Raw genomic sequence first — 21,267 nt, forward strand, 5'->3', positions numbered from 1 at the left:
GTCGTCCTCACCACCACAACACACTAACTGTACTCATAATCTCTTGTGTTTCAGAGGTGTACTGCAGGGTCGTCCTCACCACCACAACACACTAACTGTACTCATAATCTCTTGTGTTTCAGAGATGTACTGCAGGGTCGTCCTCACCACCACAACACACTACCTGTACTCATAATCTCTTGTGTTTCAGAGATGTACTGGGCAGGGTCGTCCTCACCACCACAACACACTAACTGTACTCATAATCTCTTGTGTTTCAGAGATGTACTGCAGGGTCGTGGCTCTGGTGGTGGTGGTGGTGGCTGGGACAGTATGCTGGGCTAGTCCCTTACCTGTAAGGATCTCCCCAAAGGCTTCACACCGGGAGAGACTGAGAGCTGCCAGGGAACTTCTCAAACAGTCGCCGCTTATTGACGGGTGAGGCTTGTTGTTTACCTGTATAGTCTTGTTGTTTACCTGTATGAAGTCTTGTTGTTTACGTGTATACAGTATTATTGTTTGTGTATACAGTATTATTGTTTGTGTGTATAGTCTTATTGTTTGTGTGTATCGTCTTATTGTTTGTGTGTATAGTCTTATTGTTTACGTGTATAGTCTTATTGTTTACGTGTATAGTCTTATTGTTTACGTGTATAGTCTTATTGTTTACGTGTATAGTCTTATTGTTTATCTATCATGTTCAAGCTTTCCGTCTTTCTTCCTCTTCTTCCCCCCCTCTCTCTCTCTCTCCATACAACGCACACACACACACACACACACACACACACACACACACACACACACACACCAGCAGCTGTCCACCATCGTCTCATAAGATATCAAATATCTTACAAGACACATAACAAGTCCACCAGATATATATTAGACCCATAAAACGAGTCATATTGAAGCCATATTGTGGTCATATTCGGGTTTTGGAGTCATACTGGGGTCATATTGGAGTCTTGGAGTCATATTGGGAGTCATATTAGTTAGAGTCATACTGGGGTCATATTGGAGTCTTGGAGTCATATTGGGAGTCATATTAGTTAGAGTCATATTGGGAGTCATGTTGGAATCACACAGAATCATATTGGAATCATACTAGTCACATTAGAGTCATATTGGAGTCATCTCGCCACACATAAAACCCGGGGTAAAATTCTTGAGTTAAATAGATCCTTCAGTGGATGTTTATGAACAGAATTAATGTTGTCAGCACACCTGTGGCTTATGACCGATACTGACTTATATTGGAGAGCACAGCGGCATCACCTGAAGATTAACCCACCCCAGCTTATTGTCACCTGAAGATTAGATCGCCTAAGCTTATTTTCGCCTGAATAGATCGCTTACGCTTATTTCGCCTTGAGATTAAACCTCCACCTTATTTCACCTTAAGATTAACCCACCCCAGCTTATATCATCCTGGAAGAAAAACAGATTAACGAATAAATAAAGAATAACAAGACATTATCCAGCGTTTATCGTCCTGAGGTAAAACAAAAAAATAGCTCAATTCACCTAGAAAAAAAACAGACTCGTAAATAAATAATGACATTGACATTATTCAGTGTTTATCGCCCTGGGAAAAGAATACAAGTTAATAAGACCGAGATCGGTTGTGAAAACAAAGGAATTATGTAGTGTTTCTCGGCTCAGGTAAAACAACCATTAGCGCTGATTCTGACTTTTTTAATTGGTAATTTATTTTTATTAGAACGATGCTGAAGGTGTGTGTGTGTGTGTGTGTGTGTGTGTGTGTGTGTGTGTCTGTGTCTGTGTGTGTGTGTGTGTCTGTGTGTGTGTATAACTTCCTACGAGGTTAATGCCACAAAGTACTACAAAATGTCCACAAAAAAAACACCAGAAAAAACGTAAAAAAAAAGTCAGATTAAGTTGTGAAAAATTAATAAGTAAACAAAAAATAAAAATAAATAAATAAAATAAAAATAAGAAATAAATAAAAGTTTACACATGTATAAAAGAAAGTCCAGAAATATTTTACCAGTGTTTGATCTTTCGGTGGTGAGAGGGGGGGTGAGAGGGGTGAGGAGGGAAGGAGGAAGGGAGAGAAGTGAAGGTGGAGGAGGAGGAGGGAAGGGTAGGAAGTGAGGAGGGGTAAAAGGAGTGGTAGGAGAGAAGGTGAGGGGGGGTAGGGGTAAGGGGAGTGGGGATGGGGGAAAGAGAGGGGCGGGGATGGCAATGGAGGCAGAGGAGGATGAGAGGGGGAGGGAAAAGGTAAGGGTGAGAGGAGAGGTAAAGAAGAGGTAGGAAGTTATGAGGAAGAGAAGGAAAAGAGAGGAGATAAGGAAGAGGAGGAAGGGAAGGAAAGGAGCTAGAGGAAAGGATAGAAGGAAGAGGAGGAAAGATAAGGAGGAAGGGAAGAGGAAGGATGTAAGGAAGTAGGGAGAAGGGAGGTGGAAAGAGTAAGGAAGTAGGAGGAAAAATGAAGAACATCCCCCCGAGGCAATTCACTTTTCATGAGTCACACAAACCATCTGACTCACCTCAATGACTGACTGACTCATGTCTGGGTGCCACTCCTATCTGGTTCACCGGGATCCAGTAAGATTCACTATAACTCACTATAACTCATCATTTACTCATCTCTCCCTCACCATAACTCATCTCTCCACCATAACTCACCATAAGCCATCTCTCTCTCTCAGGCACAACGATCTAGCGTGGAATGTGAGGATGTTTCTACACAATAAACTCCACTCGTTCAACCTGTCGACTGACCTGACCCGAGAGAAGCCTTGGATGAATTCACCTTTCTCTCACACTGACCTGCCCAGGCTGAAGAAAGGCCAGGTAGCCGCCCAGGTGAGTGGTGGAGGGGAGGGTGTTGGGGGAAGGAGTGGTGGTGGAGGGGAGGGAGTTGGGGAGGGAGGTAGGGGAGCTGGGGAGGGGTGGTGTGAGGGGAGGCTGGGGGTGGTGGTGGGGGAGGGGGTTGGGAGGTGGGGTGAGGGGGAGGGGGGGCTAAGCAAAGGTGATGATGATATTGGTGATAATAATAATAATAAGAAGAGAAGGAGGAGGAGGGAACAGAAGGAGGAGGAAGAAGAGCAGGAGGAGGAAGAAGAAGAGCAGGAAGGGGAAGGACGAGGAAGAGGAAGAGGAGGAAGAAGAAGGAAGAGCCTGATAAGTGCGTGTGATCTCCCCAAGACTTGACGTTTATCACCGTCTTGACCCAGTTATCTCTCCTTGATATCCTGGTGACATGACTCTTATCTCTCTCTCTCTCTCTCTCTCTCTCTCTCTCTCTCTCTCTCTACACAATGAACACAAGACTCCGCCTCTCCCCGAAGTAATTTCCAAATATTTTTAATTATATATTGACTTTGAGATGTGTGTGTTGTGTGTGTGTGTGTGTGTGTATGCTTAAGTATGCAGTGAGTATCTGTGTTCTTCTGTGTACGTACCGTATGTATGTATGTATGTATGTATGTATGTATGTATGTATGTATGTGCAGATGCGTGTGTATCTACAGTATATGTGTATGTATGTGTACGCGTGTGTGTGTGTGTAAGTATAATCACGCGCACAGTGGTCATGTGCGTCTGGGCGAGCGATCACACACACAACCAGCGGGTGATGATGTCAGGTGATAAGACCAAGAAAATACCGGTCTAATTACACTTAATCCCCAGGTGGTGCTTGGTGAGAGAGAGAGCCTTCCTTTCCTATCACCCCTTCTACCACTACTTCTCTTCCTCCCCCCTTCTCTTGCTACTCCTTCTCTTACCACTCTTCCTCATCCCCCTTCTCCTCTCCCCTCCCCCCTCTCATCTGTATCTTTACCTCTCTTTCGCTATATATTTTGTTTGTTCTCTCGTTGTCTTAATTCTCTCCCCTGTCTCTCTCAGCCCCAGGCACACACACACACACACACACACACACACACACACACACACACACACACACACACACACACACACACACACACACACACACACACACACACACACACACACACACATTATTAAAACAACTGTACCACACACGAAAAAAATATGCAAACTTTATACACGAAAAACAATGAAAAATTATACACAAACAATATACAAAAATATCTCGGGTTCTAAAAATATTATCCCCAAAAGTGAGCAACAGTTGTGAGAAAATAAAGATAGTTCATACGTTCTCATTTTCTTTAATTGCTCGCACACGCTTCTATCATTAAGGTTTTATAATAAATAATTAATGACTGCTTGTGTTGCTTTACTACTGTTCTTCCTTTCTTTCTTTTTGATGGAGTCAGTCAAGAGGTGAGATAAAAGATGTTTTTGTGTTGAAGTTTTTCTGTCAGTGTGATGTTTATTGGCTGTCTGCCTGTCTGTCTGTCTGTCTCTGTCTCTGTCTCTTTGTAATTATGTGCGTGTGGCTGTCTGTCTGCCTGTCTATTTGTGATATGTGTGACTGTCTCGCTTTGTATATGTATGTATGTATGTGTGTATGTATGTATGTACCTGTATGTATGTATATATGTACCTGTATGTATGTATGTATGTACCTGTATGTATGTATGTATATACTGTATATATGGGCAACATAATAATTTCTGGGGTCTCTTTAGAATATTCTAATTTCATGCTGTCACCTTGGATGATGGGGTCATCTCTCTCCCTGGTGGAGAGAGAGAGATTTTAAATTCATCTTTTCAACTTATCAGAAAAGTTTTAATCAGAATGAACATAGAATTAATAGTTTCTGAGGCTCATATGTAGCCTTTTACTGATCATATCAGGCACTGTCCCACACTATGAGGCACTGTCCCACACTATGAGGCACTGTCCCACACTATGAGGCACTGTCCCACTAAGAGGCACTGTCCCACACTAAGGCACTGTACACACTAAGGGCACTGTCCCACACTAAGAGACACTGTCACGCACTAAGAGGCACTGTCACGCACTAAGAGGCACTGTCACACACTATGAGGCACTGTCCCACACTAAGGGGCACTGTCCCACACTAAGGGGCACTGACCTAACCTAACCTGACTTTACCTACCCTAACTTAACCTAACCAAATTATCTCTCCCTCACTTTTTCACCTAATTGCTCTCTCTCTCTCTCTCTCTCTCTCTCTCTCTCTCTCTCTCTCTCTCTCTCTCAAATGTCAGATATAACGTATTCAATGTTGGTAGTAGTGAAGATGGTGATGATAAGAATGGTGATGTCTGGTAGTGGTAGTGATGATGATGGTGGTATCTGGTAGTGGTAGTGTAGATGGTGGTGATGGTGTTAGTGGTGGTAATAGTGGTAGTAGATGGTGGTAGTAATGGTGGTACCAATGGTAGTAGTAATAATAGTAAAATTGTTATGATGACAAAAATTACAATCTGTGACGCAAATCTTTTTTTTTTATTTTTCGTTTCCACTTTCATTATTTAATTTCACAGTTCACAGTTTTACAGTTTTAAGAGAATTTTGACAATATTGAAAAAAAAGAGACCAGGGACCAGGGCTGTGTATGTGTCTGCTATGACAGTGTGTGTGTGTGTGTGTGTGTGTGTGTTTTTACAGTGTAATAATAATAATAATAATTAACGGTTTATTGAAAGAGCTTGGCAGCCAGAAGGCTGAAAATATACAGTTACATATTTGGGGAATGGGTTTCGAATTACAAATAATATACAAGTAACATAAGTGATACAAATAAGACATATAATAACTAGATGGGGAAAAGCTCAAACTACAGTTCATTTCAACATAGTGACAGTGCAAGGAGTAGTGTTTACTGGGAGTGAATATTTACTGTGTGTGTGTGTGTATGTGTATTTGTTTGTTTTATGACAGTGTGTGTGTGTGTGTTTGTTTTATGACAGTGTGTTTGTTATGCCAGGCCTATGTACGTATGTATGTTATGACCGTGTGTATGTCCTGACGGAAAGGGGGAAGGAGGGTAGAGAGAAGGGTAGGAGAGGGAACTAGCGCCCCCTCCCTCGCTAACGACCCAGTAGACTGGTGATTGTCAGGTCAGGTCGTGTTGTTGTAGCGAAACACCTCGTTACCCTGGCCGGTGTCGTTATGGTGATGACTTCGTTATAGTGTAGCTGTGATGAATGACCAGCGGCTGACAGAGAGAGAGAGAGAGAGAGAGAGAGAGAGAGAGCACTGTACCTCACTCGCCACCATTCTTCTCTCCCACAGTTATGGTCGGTCTATGTACCGTGTGAGGCCCAGTACCTCAACACGGTACAGTTGTTGCTTGAACAGATCGACGTGGTGAAGAGGATGATCGCTACCAGCCCCCGAGACACTGTCTTAGTGAGGTCTTCTTCAGGTGAGGCGTGAGGAGTGCGAGGAGTGTGAGGGAGCGAGGGAGTGAGGATGTGAGGGAGAGAGGATGTGAGGGAGTGAGGGTGTGAGGAGTGTGGGGGAGTGAGGGTGTGGGGGAGTGGGGGTACGAGGGGTGGCAGGAACGTGGGGGAGTGAGGGAGCGACGGAGTGAGGGGTGTGTGAGGGTGTGGGGGGAGTGAGGGCGAGGGGTTGAGGGGGTGGTGTACGAGGGTGTGGGGGAGTGAGGGTGTGAAGAGTGTGAGGGTGTGGGGAGTGAGGGAGCGAGGGAATGAGGGAAAAGACTGTTTGAGATCTTGAAAAGCGAAGAGAGAGAGAGAGAGAGAGAGATTAACGTCCTGACCTCTTGACCTCCAGGAATCATGGAGGAGTTCCGGCGTGGGCGTATGTCCAGCTTACTGGGCGTGGAGGGCGGTCATGGGCTGGCCAGTAGTATGGGCGTGGTGCGCGCCTTGTATGACCTGGGAGTGCGTTACGTCACCCTCACCCACAAGTGCCACACACCCTGGTAACTCACCCTAACACACCCTGGTAACTCACCCTAACACACCCTGGTAACTCACCCTAACACACCCTGGTAACTCACCCTAACACACCCTGGTAACTTACTCTAACACACTCTAGTAACTCACCCTAACACACCCTGGTAACTTACTCTAACACACTCTAGTAACTCACCCTAATACATCTTGGTAGCTCACCCTCACATACTCTAGCAACACATCCTAGTAACTTACCCCCCACACACCCTATCATCGCACCCTAGTAATTAATCCTTAGTTATTATTATTATTATTATTATTATTATTATTATTATTATTATTATTATCATTATTTTTGTTGTTGTTGTTGTTATTGTTAATATTGTTGTTGTTGTTGTTGTTGTTGTTGACACTTACGACACTGTCTCCTCCAGGGCAGAATGTTCAGAGAGAGATGGTCTGCCCCCTAACACACCCGGCCTCACACCCTATGGCAAGGTGAGTACTGTGTGTGTGAGAGAGACAGAGAGAGAGAGAGAGAGAGAGAGAGGCCATTAAATGTAGGACATACAAGATATATTAACATGTGCTGCTGCATTCTCTCTATAGTGAAGATAATAGTGGCTAGTACGATTGTGTCATAGTGGATCACTGTCATATTGGTTCATGGACATAGTGGATCATTGACATAGTGGCTCACGGGCATAGTGGGTCACGGACGTAGTGGATCATTGACATAGTGGATCATTGACATAGTGGATCATTGACATAGTGGATCATTGACATAGTGGATCACGGACATAGTGGATCATTGACATAGTGGATCACGGACATAGTGGATCATTGACATAGTGGATCACGGACATAGTGGATCACGGACATAGTGGATCATTGACATAGTGGATCACGGACATAGTGGATCATTGACATAGTGGATCACGGACATAGTGGATCATTGACATAGTGGATCACGGACATAGTGGATCATTGACATAGTGGATCACGGGCATAATGGATCATTGACATAGTGGATCACGGACATAGTGGATCATTGACATAGTGGGTCACGGACATAGTGGATCATTGACATAGTGGATCACGGGCATAGTGGATCATTGACATAGTGGATCACGGGCATATTGGGTCACGGACACAGTGGGTCACGGCCATTTTGGATCACGGACATAGTGGGACGGACATGATCACGGTGATAACGGATCCCGAACATAACGGATCCCGAACAGGAGAGGATGATCATCTGTTTACATTGAGTCTGAGTTTACTAACAGTTAGCCGGCCAGGGTGCAGCACCAATGAGATTGAAGCCATAGGGTGCAGTAAGAGGAAGTCCGCTGTTTTAATTGGCTATTAGTGGCAACAGCTGGCACGACTCTGACCTCCCGACTGCCCCGGGTCAAAATAACAACATTGGCTTCACATGTTTTAGTTATTTTTTTGACTTTGAATTAAAATATTGAGAGTTTGTGTGTTGTTTGGGAAGTTGGTGGCTGTCTGTCACTGCCGCTCTCTCTCTGTCTCTCTTTTACACTCTCTCACACTGTCTCTCTGTCTCTTGCACACTGTCTGTCTCTCTTTTACACTCTCTCACACTGTCTCTCTGTCTCTTGCACACTGTCTGTCTCTCTTTTACACTCTCTCACACTGTCTCTCTGTCTCTTACACATTGCCTGTCTCTCTTTTACACTCTCTCACACTGTCTCTCTGTCTCTCGCACACTGTCTGTCTCTCTTTTACACTCTCTCACACTGTCTCTCTGTCTCTTGCACACTGTCTGTCTCTCTTTTACACTCTCTCCTTCTCTGTCTCTTGTCTGTCTCTCTTTTACACTCCCTCTCCCACTGTCTCTCTGTCTCTTGCACATTGTCTCTTATCTCTTTCCTCTCTCACACTGTCTCTCTGTCTCTTGCACTGTCTGTCTCTCTTTTACACTCTCTCACACTGTCTCTCTGTCTCTTGCACACTGTCTGTCTCTCTTTTACACTCTCTCACACTGTCTCTCTGTCTCTTGCACACTGTCTGTCTCTCTTTTACACTCTCTCACACTGTCTCTCTGTCTCTTACACATTGCCTGTCTTTCTTTGTCTACCTCTCTCTCTCTCTCTCACTGTTGACACGAAAGTCTTCTTCCTTCTCCTCCTCCTTCTCCCTTTTCTTCCTCCTCCTCCCAACTCCCTCCTTCTCCATCACAACACTAAGAGCAAGGTGTATACTGAGACTGCGTATGTGTACGGTATACTGTATACTCGTATATTCAGAATATATATGTATAAAGTATACATACTGAGGATATGTATGTATACTGATATTATGTATGTTTGCTGTGCGTGTATGCTGCTGTTATATATGTATAGTGTATGGATAGTGAGCCTATGTGTCTGTATTATGTCAACACACGATAGGTAAAAAAGATTATAAATTTTACTTAATGGGTCGTTTATCATCCTAAATTGTTGGCCCTAATGAAGTGAAGTAGAGGGAAAAAGAAAGAGATAGAAAGATAGATACAGTGATAAAGAGAGAGAGAGAGAGAGAGATAATAACACACATGCAGTAAGGCAGCCCCTGTCATAATCATCAATTTATATCATGATATTAAACTGTTGAATTTTCATTTACGAAAATTTTGAAACGAAAAAGAGCAACGGACAACTTTATTAAAAATGTCTGGCACACACACACACACACACACACACACACACACACACACACACACACACAAGATTCTGTGGCAGTGAGAGGGAGGAGGAGGAGGTGGCCAGGCTATATTGGTGTACTATTACTTGAACCTCTCTCTCTCTCTCTCTCTCTCTCCATTCCTTCTGTCCCTCCTTCCCATCACTCCCCCTTCACTTCCCCACCTCCCCCATTTCCCCTCATTTTTCCTTACTTTCCCACTCCTACCCCTCACTCCCCCACCTCCCTCACCTCCATGCCTCCCCTCACTCCCCACCTCACCCTCCCACCTCCCCCCCTCTCACTAGCACAAGGTCAGGGGGTCCCAATAGGCCTCAATCTTGACAAATGTTGACAATGGAACTTTAAATCTCTTGAGCTGACAGAATTTATCTTAACAGCTACTGAGACAACCACCAAAGTCGTCCTTCTCTCTCACTCTCTTTGTGTCTCTCTATTAACTCCACTCACACACACATACAGTAATAGTAATCTCAGGTAATAAGTCTGTCTCTCACCAGGTAATTATCATCGACACACAAATGGAGACAAATTAACTGTTGCTGATTACATTTTTTTTCTTTTTCTGTTTCTAATTATTCCTTCTTTCGTTATGTTTTACTTTATTATCTTCTCTTTTATTGGTTTTATTAATTTTTCTTGTTGGTTTTACCTGTTCGTTTGTTTCTGTTTGTTAGTAGCTATCTGTTGTGTGTGTGTGTGATGGTTCTCCTCCCACACTCAGAACCTTCCTCCCCCACCATCACCATCCCCCACTTCTCACCCCCATTACCCCACCCCTATCCCAAATCCCTACCCCTACCCCATACCCCCCACCTCCCACCCCTACCCTCATCACCCCCCTCCATCCCTACCTCATCTAGCAAAGAGTCTGCAGACTTGGCGCACCCTCATTCAACTACTACTACTACCGTCTTTCCATCCCTGCCCCCCACCTCCACCCCTACCCTCATCACCCCCACCTCCACCCCTACCCTCATCACCCCCACCTCCACCCCTACCCCCACCACTTCACCACCATTTCTCACCCTCAGGAGATAATACGAGAGATGAACCGTGTAGGGCTGATGGTAGACTTGTCCCACGCCTCTGCCGCCACCGCCCACGACGTTCTCCGCACCTCCCGCGCCCCCGTCATCTTCTCTCACTCAGCAGCCAGGGCCATATGTAATATTGATCGTAATGTACCTGACGATGTGCTGAGCTTGCTGGTGAGTTACATCTGTCTGACTGTATCGGTTATTGTCTCTGTCTTTCTCTCGCTTATTATCATTCTCTCTTTGTGGTATTAACCTGAATCAACATGGTATTAACCCCAATGAACCTGTATTATCATGGTATTAATCTGTATTAACGTGATATTAACATGGCATTAGCATGTATTTACCGGTATCAATCCCAATTAACCTGTAAAAACGTAGTATTAACCTGTAAAAACATAGTATTAACCTGTATTAACGTAGTATTAACCTGTATTAACGTAGTATTAACCTGTAAAAACATAGTATTAACCTGTATTAAGATAGTATTAACCTGTATTAACGTAGCATTAACCCTAATCACCCAATATTAACCCTAATTACCGTAGTATTAACCCTAATTACCCAGTATTAACCTGGTATTACAGGCAGTTAACGGGGGGTTAGTGATGGTTAGCTTCTACAGCGCCTTCCTCACCTGTAACGAGACGGCCGCCCTCACTGATGTTGTTGGTAAGTTCCTCTCTCTCTCTCTCTCACCTGTGGACGATAGATACAGTAGTTAATGATATATTGATTGGAAGGTGATTGGTGGGTGATAGATAATTAATTGAATGGCTAAGAGATAGTAACAATGGCTAATAGATAATTAATAAATACATAGGTAGATTAATTGACTGACTGACAGCGGATGATAGATAATTAATTGATAGATAGCTAGAATGATAAGTTGAGGGATTAATTGATTTATGAACCTTTATAATTGATGGATAATAATAGTTGTTGTTGTTGTTGTTGTTCAGCTCACATCAACCACGTGCGGACTATGGCGGGTGCTGATCACGTGGGCCTGGGGGCTGGTTACGACGGCATTAACAGGTGAGTCTAGGACCCTCTGAGTCTACCCTAGAATACCTCACTCTATCCTAGGATCCTCCCTGAATCTTCTCTAGGATACCTCACTCTTCCCTAGGATCTCTGTATCTTCCCTAGCACCTCTGGGTCTTGCTTAGGACCTCCTGAGTCTTCCGTAGGATCTCTTAAGTCTTCCCTAGGATCCCTGTGTGTGTGTGTTGGGGACTATGTATGTACCAGATATCAACAAGACACATAACCTAACCTAACATAACCTAACCCAACTTAACCTAACCTAACATAACCTAACCCAACTTAACCTAATCTAACCTAACCTTACAGGAGGAGTGTATGTGAGGAAGAAGCGCGCACACACACACACACACACACACACACACACACACACACACACACACACACACACACACACACACATACACACACACACACACACACACACACATACACACACACACACACACACACACACACACACACACACACATACACACACACACACACACACACACACACACACATACATACACATACACACATACATACACACACACACACACACACACATACATACACACACACACACACACACACACACACACACTTTGTCCACCTCATAAAAAGTTTACAAGTGAGGAAGATCGTGAGGCAACGTCCACTAATATCTTCTCTTCTCTTCTTCTTCTTCTTCTTCTTCTTGTTCCTCCTCCTCCTCCTCATCATTATCCTCTTCTTCCTCCTCCTCATCTACCTACTCTCTCATATAGGAACTCATCGATTCTCGTCTACCCTTTTCAGGACGCCCGAGGGCTTGGAGGACGTGTCGAGATATCCTGAACTGTTCGCTGAGCTTCTGAAGGATCCCACCTGGTCACTGCAGGACCTGAAGAAGCTGGCTGGCCTGAACCTCCTACGTGTCTTCAGTAAGGTCGAGCAGGTACTGTTGTTGTTGTTCTTGGTGGTGTGGTCTGTGTGTGTGTGTGTGTGTCATGTGTGTGTGTGTGTGTGTGTGTGTGTGTGTCATGAAGTCTTAAATTATATCTCCTCTTTTTCTTCTCTCCTCCCTCCCCCCCCCCCTCCCCCCTCCCTCTCTCTCTCCAGGCACGTTCCCTGATGTCCCTCCTCTCCCCTCCCCTTCACCTGAAAAATATCCTCCCTCCCTTACCTCTCTCCCTCTCTCTCTTCCCACACCCCACCCTGAGTACGTCCCACTTCTCCTCCCCCAACCCCCCCGAGTACGTGCCCCCCTTCCACGGGTTACCTGCCTCCCCCCCCTACATCGGGCACTAACTGGGTATGTTGTCTCTCAGGTACGCGAGGAACTGGCAGGTGAGAAGCCATCAGAGGAGATTATCCCCATACATGATATAGACACCCGCTGGCCCTGTAGGTATAAGTTCTCTAGCCTCGACCACACCCGAACCTGACCTCCTACGCCCACGCCCACGCCAAGGTCAAGGCCAATAATACCCATAACAATACCCACACCCTTACTCACGCCCACGCCTACGCCAAGGTCAAGGCCAATAATACCCATAACAATACCCACACTCTTACTCACGCCCACGCCAAGGTTCAAGGCCAATAATACCCATAACAATACCCACACCCATACTCACGCCCCTGCTCACGTACAACGCCCTGACCCCAGCACAAGTCCTCAGGTAGACACTTGAGTGAAGGATCTCTCCGCTAAGTGTCACTTATCACCCTTACAAGTTCCTCCAAATTTGTTACTCATGAGAACACAAGGTCAACCTCCAAACCATCTGGTTTGACCTGACATGAAAATGATGATTGGATGTGACCTGACATGACCCAGTTTGACCTGACATGACCCAGTGTGATCTGATATGATCCCTGTGTGACCTGACATGATTTAGTGTGGCCTGATGTGACCTGCATTGACCTGACATGATTTAGTGTGGCCTGATGTGACCTGGACTGACCTGACATCATTTAGTGTGGCCTGATGTGACCTGCACTGACCTGACATGATTTAGTGTGGCCTGATGTGACCTGCACTGACCTGACATGATTTAGTGTGGCCTGATGTGACCTGGACTGACCTGACATGATTTAGTGTGGCCTGATGTGATCTGGACCGACCTGACATGATCCAGTGTGACCTGAAGTGACCTAAAATAACCCAGTGTGACCTAACATGACCTGGACTGACTTGACTCTGCGACCTGACGTGACCCAGTGTGACCTTACATGTCCAGGACTGACCTTACATGACTTAATGTGATCTGACATGACCCAGTGGGACCTAACATGACCTGGCATGACTTAGTATGACCCAGTTTGACCTGTCGTAAGGCCATCAATAGTAAATAAACCACATTAGTTAGAACTCTCTTTAATTATACAAATTTATTGTAAGTGTCAAACTTATTTATAGTTTTCTCTCAAAAGATTACTGAACCACCGACTTGTGATCATGTTGTACATAACACAACAGCTACTTGTTGTATATAAGTACTATAATTACATGCTGTAGCTACATAACAAGAACTACAGCTACATGTTGTACATTACAAGCACAAGAGCTATATATACTGTACATAATAATTACTACAGCTGCACATTGTACATAAGTTCCAAAGCCACATGTACATATTAAATGCTACAGCTACATGCTGCACAGAATACTACAGCTATACATTGTACATACCAAGTACTACAGTTACATGTACAAAAGAGCATCTCCCTTCCTCATAATGGTGGTGAAACATTAGTACACCTCCTGACTCTCTCTCTCTCTGTCACCTCAACAGGCTTAACTGGTTGAGTTACCACAGGGGTTAAACATCAACTTCTATATTCAACTAAGATTCAAAACATTTATTCAGGTACAACAATACAAAAGAGAGCGCAGGTACAGATACAGTATGGATACAAGTTCAGATACAAAATACAGTTACATGTAAAGGTACAATACAAGTACAGTACAGTTGTCAATACAGTCAAAAAAACAGTCACTACCATCTGGTACAGTCAGACGACACAGTCACGTGGGATAGTCAGAAAACAGTCACGTGGGACAGTCAGAAGACAGTGCGGCCAATAACCAGATTGCTCTGAGCTGCACAACTCCCCCAGATGATAAATTTTTTACTGAATAAAATTTACCCAGTAAGATGTCGTTAGTCTCAACATGTTTTACTGTACAGTGTCACACCACACCACCACCACCACAATATACCACACCACCACCATCACCACACTGTACCACACCACCACTACCACAATATACCACACCACCACCATCACCACACTATACCACACCACCACAATATACCACACCACCACCGCACTATACCACCACCATCACCCACATATACCCACACCACCACCACACTATACCACACACCACCACCACACTATACCCACACCACCACTAAACCACACCACCACCACCACACTATACCACACCACCACCATCACCACACTATACCACACCACCACACAATATACCCACACCACCTATTATACCACACCACCACCATCACCACACTATACCACACCACCGCACTATACCCACATCACCACACACTACACCTCACCACCACCACAATATATCACACCACCACCACACTATACCCACCCACCACTATACCACATCCCTTGCCACACTATGCCACACCACCACCACACTACCACACACCACCACACACACTATGCACACCACCACTACACTATACCCACACCACACACAATACCCACACCGCCACCATCACATATACCACACCACATTATACCACACCACCACCACCATCACACTATACCACACCACCACAGTATACTGCACCACCACCACACACAATACCACACCATCACACTATACCACCACCACATTATACCACACCACCACCACCACCATCTTGCTATATACCACACCACCACATTATGCTGCACCACCACCACACAATGCCACACCATCACACCACACCACCACATTATGCCACCACACCACCATCACACTATACCACACCACCACAGTATACTGCACCACCATCACACTATACCACACCATCACACTATACCACACCACCACATTATACCACACCACCACCACACTATACCACACCATCACACTATACCACACCACCACATTATACCACACCATCACCACACTTTAACACATAACTTCTTTGTCTACTGAGCTTTGCCTACTGTTCGTTATATACCAATGTATTTATAAATAAAACTTCACCTATTTCTTAACATAGCATTTTATTAACCCTTAGTTGCTGTATCTGTCTGTGTATAAGTAATGATATAAGTATAGTTATTATTAATGATATATGTTTAAATTAGGTTAGGTTAGGTTAGGTTAAAAATTCATTTGTGTTAACGTCAAGGAATGTTACTTTTCTTTTAAAGTGTACAACAATTATCCCAACCTGCTGGACAGTCCCTTAATAGTCTTAAATAAACACACACACTCAGGGTCATACTACCGCTGTGTTGGCTGAGGTGGGCTACCTCCTTGAACACTTCATGAATTAGTGCAACGTGTGGGTCGAGATGCTGCTTATAGCGAGAAGACACAATCACAAACACATTATATTACAAAACAGAACAGAATTACACTCTATACATAATAACGTTTCTATGACAACATTACAACCATCTTGTAGTTAGTTAGCTTCCCAACCAGCAGCCATCAGGAAGTCATAACATAAACACACAACAATGTTCCCGCGCGCTCCATCTACCGCGCTATGAGAAACATAAACAAAGGCCTAATGTGTATCATCTGCCACAGTTCCCTAATTTACATTCCGACTTTACCAAAACCTTTCTCTCTATTTATTTGTCTATATTAAACTTAATTATTTAAATAATATATATATATATAAAATTAGTGTTATATATATTTTTTGTATCGTTTGTGAGGTTGATTAATGCTAAGTTTTCACGAATAATATAATTTTCTTGGGGCTGACGGAGGAAGTGTGTCTCTCTCGCGGGGAACTCAGGGGAAATCTGTGTCGGTTGGTTGATTACGTCGCCGTCTACAGCCCGACAGGGAGTCAGGACCATGGACTTGAATTTCACGTTTGTCGCTTCTAAACCTTTGTTAAGTTGTTAGAGTGATTGACTAGTTCTTTTGGTGTATGTGTGTTACAGTTTTCTCTCTCTCTGTTCTTTCATATATTAATTTGTCTGTCTGTTCGTCTATTTATCTGTCTGTTTGTGTATCCATTTTTAAGCCTTTCTCTTTCTGACTCACAACTCTCTCTCTCTCTCTCTCTCTCTCTCTCTCTCGTTATAACATCGTGTAGGATTTTGCAAAAGAAAATCTTTAAAAAATCCTGGAAGCACATTTAAATGTTTGTTTTTTCAGTGTTACAACAAATGAATGTTTTGCTGTGAGACCCGTAGACACTGGGAGGCTGCCTCTTGAATACAAATAAGCCCTAACGTCATTACAACCTTTGCTCTTATAATAATCGAGTTTGGTAATAATGATGACGTAATCTGTTTATTTTTGTATTTCCTTATGTTAAGTACAGAAGGAAAATACAGGTAGAGTTAGACATTCAATTACAGGTACAGGTAGACATTCAATTACAGGTACAGGTAGACATGCAGGTACAATATCAGGTAGACATACAGGTACAATTACAGGTAGACATACAGGTACAGTATTAAATTTCACCATCTTATACGCCAAGAAAATTAAGGCCACATAGTAATATCAATTGGTTAAAATCTATATAATTACGACGATTATTAACTCCAATTATACTGAGATCTACCAGGTAATCCTCTCCCACACCCTTCCCACACTGCTCTCCTATTCCTCACCCACACTCTCCTCTCATATTCCTCTCCCACCCCCACCTACACACCCCTCTCACCCACTTCTCCCACACCCCCCCCTCCCACACTCCTCTCCCTTTGTGAACGCCACCAAAGCGGAAGTTCGCCAGGCACAACGAAAAACTTACATATAACAAGCCCCCTGACCTCCGTGAGTTCAACATTATTTTTTAATCTATTTGTCGACAGGTTCGGTGAATATTGCAGTGAGAGTTGATGCCCTGCACTAAATCATTCAGAGATAGAGAGACAGTGATAGACAGAGAAAGATAGACAAACAGAATGATAGAGAGACAGAGACATGGAAAAAGACAGACAGACAGAGACAGGTATAGGACCCACAAAAGACAGGTATAGGACCCACAAAAGACAGGTATAGGACCCACAAAAGCCACTAAAGACAAACTTAGGACCCACAAAAGCCACTAAAGACAGACTTATGACCCACAAAAGCCACTAAAGACAGACTTATGATCCACAAAAGCCACCAAAGAACAACTTAGGACTCACAAAAGCCACTGAAGACAAACTTAGGACCCACAAAAGCCTCCAAAGAACAACTTAGGATCCACAAAAGCCACAAAAGCCAGACGTGTTCGTGGTGTACTGGAGAGAGTAATATGAAAGTGTTAACAATGTGTCCGACACAAGTTGTTGACATTGTTGTGTCAAGCGTGAGTACTGGTGATAATAGTGAGAGAGAATGAGAGAGAGATAGAGAGTGAGTGAAAGAGAGAGGCAGAGAAAGTGAGTGAGAAAGAGAGAGAGAAAGTGAGTGAGAAAGAGAGAAAACGAGAGGTAGAGAAAGTGAGTGAGAGAGAGGGACAGAGAAAGTGAAAAGACAGACAGACAGACAGACAGAGGAACAGAACTACACAATGAGTCCTTCTTGACCTCATTCGTCTGTTGTCTCTTCTGCTTTGTGTGAGGGAGGGAGGGAGGAGAGAGGGTGAGAGAAGAAGATAAAGGAGGAGAGAAGGTGAGGGAAGGCGATAATGATGGAGACAGGGGGAAGGAAAGGGAGAATGAGGAAGGAGGGTGAGAGAAGGACAGAAAGGAGGAGACAGAGTGAGGTAAAGAGAGAACGAGAGGGAAGGAAAATATGAGAGAAAGGAGAGAATAAGAGAATGGGGAGGAAATTTTTCAATAAGAGGAAAGAGGAAGGGGGAGAAGAGACGAAGGAACAACTAAAGGAGTGTGCTGAGAGACGGGGGAGGGGAAGGGGAGAGGTAAAGGAAGAGAGAGGAGGGATAGAGAAGAATAAAAAGTAAGGTTAAATGTGGGGGAAGGAGGAGAGACAAGGCAAGGGTGAAGAGGAGGAGAGAAAGGAAGAGAAGGAGGGAGAGCCATGTAAATATGAAGAGAGAAGGAAGTGAGAGAAGGAGGGAAGGATAAAAGCGAGTACTGTAAAGAAGAGAAAGAAAAAACTGATAGGGAGGGCCTGAGAGAGAGAGAGAGAGAGAGAGAGAGAGAGAGAGAGAGAGAGAGAGAGAGAGAGAGAGAGAGGGTGCTATGGGTAACTTCTTTCAGCCGTCGAAGCTTGGGTCAACTAATCAATGAACAGCAGCACATCTGTCCCCCAGCCCACCTGTACGCGCACACACACACACACACACACACACACACACACACACACACACACACACACACACACACACACACACACACACACACACACACACACACACACACACAGTACCCAAACAACAGACTTCTTCATCAGTCCAGTCTCTCTCTCTCTCTCTCTCTCTCTCTTTCTCTCTCTCTCTCACACTGCCACTACAATACACAAACAACACACCCCTCTCTTTGTTTCTCCTACTACAGGTATACACTACAGCAGGCTACAGGTCACTACAGTAAGGAGCTTTATACTGACTGTGACTGAGAGGCTGTAGAGGAGCTAAGGAGTTGAGGATGATGAACTATAGTGTGTTGAATGGTGCACAAGTATACAGTATACACCTTACAGACACCACACATACCATGAGACACCATACACACCATACAGCTACAAGATTCCATAAAGACATGACACACCATACAGCCACAAGACACCATACAGCCACAAGACACCATACAGCTACAAGACACCATACAGACACACTACAACACGACCAAGTGAGAGTTGTATAGCACAGTGTGAAGACCAAGTGACTGACACCATCACTAGCACTCTTGCCGTCTCCCTCAACCAATTAAGTTGTCAGCTCTGAGACGTAAACATTGGGACAAAAATTCTCTCCCAAATAGTGGTTCTTGTGTCTTGATCTGGGTGTCACTTGTCTCTCTCTCTCTCTTTCTCTCTTCTTCTCTTGCTTTCTTCCTCTTTTACCCTCTTTCAACCTTTCGTTCTTTCTCTCTAACCTAACGTAACTTAACGTAATACAAACTTAACACAACCTAACCTAATGTGACCCAACCTAACTTAACCTAACCAAACCAAACCCAAACGCAACCCTACCCTACCCTACCTTACCCTACCCTACCTTACCCTACCCTACCCTACCCTACCCTACCCTACCCTACCCTACCCTACCCTACCCCTCCTACCTGTATCTTGACGCTGTAAACTGACATTCTAGGCTGGTGTAATAGTATTGTAATTTCCTGTAATACTCCCAAAGTATGTGTAGAAGAGGTGGTTCACAACATTTTCTTTACAACACAAGAGAGAGAGAGAGGGCAGCGCAACATCTGGTCTTGCTAATCTTAATTTGCTTCATGAAACACAATTTTCTGCGTCTTTGTGTTTTACTGAATTTGATATATAATGGAATACATTTACTTAGATGGTAATGAAGGTTGAGTTAAAATTGGAGTACGTCTTTGTGTGTGTGTGTGTGTGTTGTGTGTGTGTGTGTCTGTTTGTTGTGTGCCTGTCTGCCTGTCTAACTGTCTCTCTCTCTCTCTGTCACATTACCAGTGCCAAAATAGCAAAGTGCCAAAGGAGAATCTTCCCTTTCATACTCGTAATTATAATATACACTCTAAAAGGTTTCAGGAGTTAAGGAATTAAAACTTACATGAAATTTGCGTTTTATAATTTGTTTAGACTTTAGAGGAAGGGAGGGAAGGAGGGAGGGAGGAAACTGGATATGATGGGAAAGAGAAGAATAAAGAGAGAGAAAGTAAGGGAGAGAGAGATGGAAAGGAAAAGAGAAATACAAAGAAAAACAAAAGAAGGGATAGAAAGGAAAAGAGAGAGAGACAGAAAGGAAAGAGAGAGAGAGAGAGAGGCTTGCTCCCTCTCAACTAAACTCTCCCTCACTCAATTAGTGTCTTAAGCCTCACTTCCCTCAGTCCTGTAATGCTTATTGCCCAGGGCGGTGAATAGGGGAGAGGGAGAGAAGGAGGGAGGGTGTGAGAGTGAGGGAGAGAATGAAGGAGGGTGTGGGAGAGTGTGTCAGTGAAGGAAGCGTGGGAGAGAATGAAGGAGGGAGTGGGAGAGTGTAAATGGGTTTGAACGAGAGAGAGAGAGAGAGAGAGAGAGAGAGAGAGAGAGAGAGAGAGAGAGAGATTCAAAGGAAAGCAAAAGAACAGATTTATGTCCACTTAAACAAGACTTAATGGTAGTCAAACATTAGGGGAGAGAGATAAAAGAGAGTGAGGAAAGAGAGAGAGAGAGACAGAATGATAGATAAGATCACAATAAATAAAACATATCAGATGAGACGAAATACGACCCTAACCCCACCCTTCACCCTCCTCCCTTCACCCTCACCTCCCCCCACCCTCACCCCCACCACCTCCCACCTTCCTCCCCCCACCCTCACCCCCCACCCTCACCTCCCCACCTCACCCCTCCCCCACCCTCACCCCTCCCCACCTCACCCCCTCCCCCCACCTTTCGTCACCAACACCTCCAGTAATTA

General features: G+C 44.3%; 1 protein-coding gene across 1 annotated transcript in view; it reads left to right on the top strand.

Annotated features, from left to right (window-relative positions):
- Nucleotides 1–14,792, top strand: part of LOC121861377 (dipeptidase 1-like) — a 24,036-nt gene extending 9,244 nt beyond the window's left edge. The window contains exons 2-11 of the mRNA XM_042359028.1: nucleotides 261–417; nucleotides 2,652–2,808; nucleotides 6,142–6,274; nucleotides 6,646–6,796; nucleotides 7,205–7,268; nucleotides 10,520–10,696; nucleotides 11,113–11,197; nucleotides 11,488–11,563; nucleotides 12,356–12,494; nucleotides 12,868–14,792. Of these exons, the coding sequence (XP_042214962.1) occupies nucleotides 263–417; nucleotides 2,652–2,808; nucleotides 6,142–6,274; nucleotides 6,646–6,796; nucleotides 7,205–7,268; nucleotides 10,520–10,696; nucleotides 11,113–11,197; nucleotides 11,488–11,563; nucleotides 12,356–12,494; nucleotides 12,868–12,984 (1,254 nt within the window). The 5' untranslated portion in view covers nucleotides 261–262 and the 3' untranslated portion in view covers nucleotides 12,985–14,792. The remainder of the gene's footprint in view (nucleotides 1–260; nucleotides 418–2,651; nucleotides 2,809–6,141; nucleotides 6,275–6,645; nucleotides 6,797–7,204; nucleotides 7,269–10,519; nucleotides 10,697–11,112; nucleotides 11,198–11,487; nucleotides 11,564–12,355; nucleotides 12,495–12,867) is intronic.
- Nucleotides 14,793–21,267: the final 6,475 nt, after the last annotated feature.

The sequence above is a fragment of the Homarus americanus genome, unplaced genomic scaffold (genome assembly GCF_018991925.1).
Source record: "Homarus americanus isolate GMGI-L3 unplaced genomic scaffold, GMGI_Hamer_2.0 scaffold24260, whole genome shotgun sequence".
Classification (NCBI taxonomy): domain Eukaryota; kingdom Metazoa; phylum Arthropoda; class Malacostraca; order Decapoda; family Nephropidae; genus Homarus; species Homarus americanus.